The sequence below is a fragment of the Macadamia integrifolia genome, unplaced genomic scaffold, assembly GCF_013358625.1.
Source record: "Macadamia integrifolia cultivar HAES 741 unplaced genomic scaffold, SCU_Mint_v3 scaffold22, whole genome shotgun sequence".
In the NCBI taxonomy this organism is placed as follows: Eukaryota; Viridiplantae; Streptophyta; class Magnoliopsida; order Proteales; family Proteaceae; genus Macadamia; species Macadamia integrifolia.
This window is the reverse complement of record NW_024868566.1, coordinates 837730-840187: the sequence shown is the minus strand read 5'-3', so window position 1 is coordinate 840187 and position 2458 is coordinate 837730. Positions and strand designations below refer to the sequence as shown.

The window sequence follows — 2458 nt, the reverse complement described above, 5'->3', positions numbered from 1 at the left end:
CCATCTGCCATCCGATATTATTTCAGAGACCTTAGTCCTGGAATTAATGAGCGGGGAGAGGGCACTGCCACAGATGTCCACTATAGATGCTTCCCCCATCCAAATGTCGCTCCAGAGATTGATTTTTTTCCCATTTCCTATTATCCATCTCTCTCTGCTAGATATGAAAGACCACACTCTGTGGATGCCAGGCCAAATTGAAGAAGGCCAAATAAGTTTTTTAGGCTACCATTTTGACAAAAACCGAGCCTTGAAGAAGCTTGAAGAATTTGATTCCCCATGCTTTATGTTCCATGCCTGCTTAGCAAGCAAGGAAATATTTACGTCTCTCATCCTGCGGATCCCCAAACCTCCTTCATCCATAGGCTTGCAAACCTGATCCCACTTGACAGTCACATCCTTTGAAGTGTCAATGTCTCCTGTCCAGATAAAATTTCTCATCCACTTCTCCATTTGCGCAATCATAGAAGACGACCACCAATATATTGAGAAATTATGCACTGGCATGCTTGATATAACTGGTCGAACTAGCTAAGCTCGACCAGCCATTGAGAGGGTCTTTCCTTTCCAGCCTGATAAATGATCTCTGATCTTGTCCAGAGCAGGCATCATATATTGGTTTTTAACTTGACATTTGAAAATTTCTATGCCGAGGTACTTTGTGGGGAATTTACATTCTAGGATTTCCATTGTTTCCACAATAGCCTGTTTCCTTGAAGAAGATATTGTACCCATGAATAGCTAGCTTTTTTCCAAGTTCACTATCTGCCCTAAGAACTCCTGGTACTTTCTGATAAAATTCTTCAAGTTTCTGACATAATTGCTGGAGCATTTATGAAAATAAAAATATCATCAGTGAAGAGAAGATGGGTAGGAGCAGACACACCTCGAGGGCCTTTTAAGGCTTTGATTTCCTTTCTATGGAGAAGGTGCTTCAGACCTCTGCAGAGAACTTCTTCAGCAATAATAAATAATATTGGAGAAATGGGGTCACCTTGACGAAGCCCCCGTTCAACTCCGAAGTAGCCAACTGGGCCTTCATTTAGCAGAATGGAAATTTTAGAAGTGGATAGGATTTGTTAAATCCATTTCAGCCAAATATCGGAAAAACCAAAATATTTTTAGGACTTTTAGAATAAAATCCCAAGAAACTGTGTCGAAGGCCTTTTGAATATCAATTTTTGCTCTTAACCCACCACCTCTTGTAGTAGAATGCATAATATTCGCCAGCTCGGATGCCAAGGCAATATTGTTATGAATATGCTTCCCTTTCTGAAAAGCTCCCTGTTCTTCTGAGATTAGTCTAGGGAGGAGGAAGGACAATCTAGTTGCAAGAATTTTAGATATTATTTTACAGAAGAAATTACCCATGCAGAGAGGCCTGAATTTGTTAAGAGACGTAGCCCCGTTGATTTTGGGAATTAAGACTAATAAGTTGTTGTTCATACCCGGTGGCATCGATCTGGAAGTAAAGAAATCACCCACTGCTCTTTCAAAATCTCTAGAAATAATATTCCAACAGCAACGAAAGAAATAGCCAGGATAGCCATCTGGACCTAGTGAACTCTCAGGGTCCAGATCCCACATTGTACGCTTTATCTCATTCGGACCTGGGATTGAATCCTGAGATAGAAGATCCACCTCATCAATAAGCCTTGGGATAGCATCAAGCAAATCCAGACGATTTGTCACTGGAACTCCCTTGTGAAAATCTTCATAGAATTTGGACATGTAGCAAGCTATATTATCTATGTCAGAAATTATAGACCCATCAATTTTTTTGACTCTTCGAGTAGTGTTTTTGGCTCTCTTAATTTTTGTGTAGAGGTGAAAAAACTTGAAGTTACGATCTCCCTCCTTCATCCATCTAATCCTTGACTTCTCAGCCCATAATTTTTCATGATTTTTCATGGCAACCAAATAGGCAGATTTTGCATCGGCTTCTTGCCCAAAGAGGGAGTCGTCCATTCTCTACAACTCAATTTGAGCTTGTATCTAGTCCAAAGCCTCTCTCGTTCTGACCAGTTCAATCTCAAAGTTTGAAAAATTTTCCCTAGCCCAGGTTTTAATGATTGGCCTTAGCCTTTTTAGTTTCTGGGCAAGAATATAAGATGTGGCCCGCAGATGTTATGACTCCATGAATCAGCAACTTTCTTCAAAAAATCAAGGTGCTCTGTCCAAAACTTATGAAAGCGGAAAGGACAATTAGCAGGTCTAGGGCAAGCTTCAGAGAGAACAAGATTTGGATTGTGATCAGAAAAATCCCTTGGAATGACCAATTGAGAACAATCCTGGATGGTGTTCAACCATTCCTCATTACAGAATCCTCTATCGCAGAGACATTGTCCCTTCTTCTATTATTGGTCCAAGTGAACTATGGCCCCTGAGATGCTAGTTTTATCAATTTACATGAGTCTATCATAGCATCAAATTCCATGGTAGAGCCGCGGTTAAAGGT

The 2458-nt window shown here is 40.5% G+C and overlaps 1 protein-coding gene across 1 annotated transcript; it reads right to left on the bottom strand.

Moving 5' to 3' along the window:
• Positions 1 to 670: 670 nt before the first annotated feature.
• LOC122066036 lies at positions 671 to 1968 on the bottom strand. The gene is made up of 3 exons (XM_042629861.1): positions 1153 to 1968; positions 941 to 1036; positions 671 to 823 (listed from the first exon to the last, which is right to left on the bottom strand). The coding sequence occupies exons 1-3, from the start codon at positions 1966 to 1968 to the stop codon at positions 671 to 673; spliced, it is 1065 nt and encodes a 354-aa protein (XP_042485795.1).
• Positions 1969 to 2458: the final 490 nt, after the last annotated feature.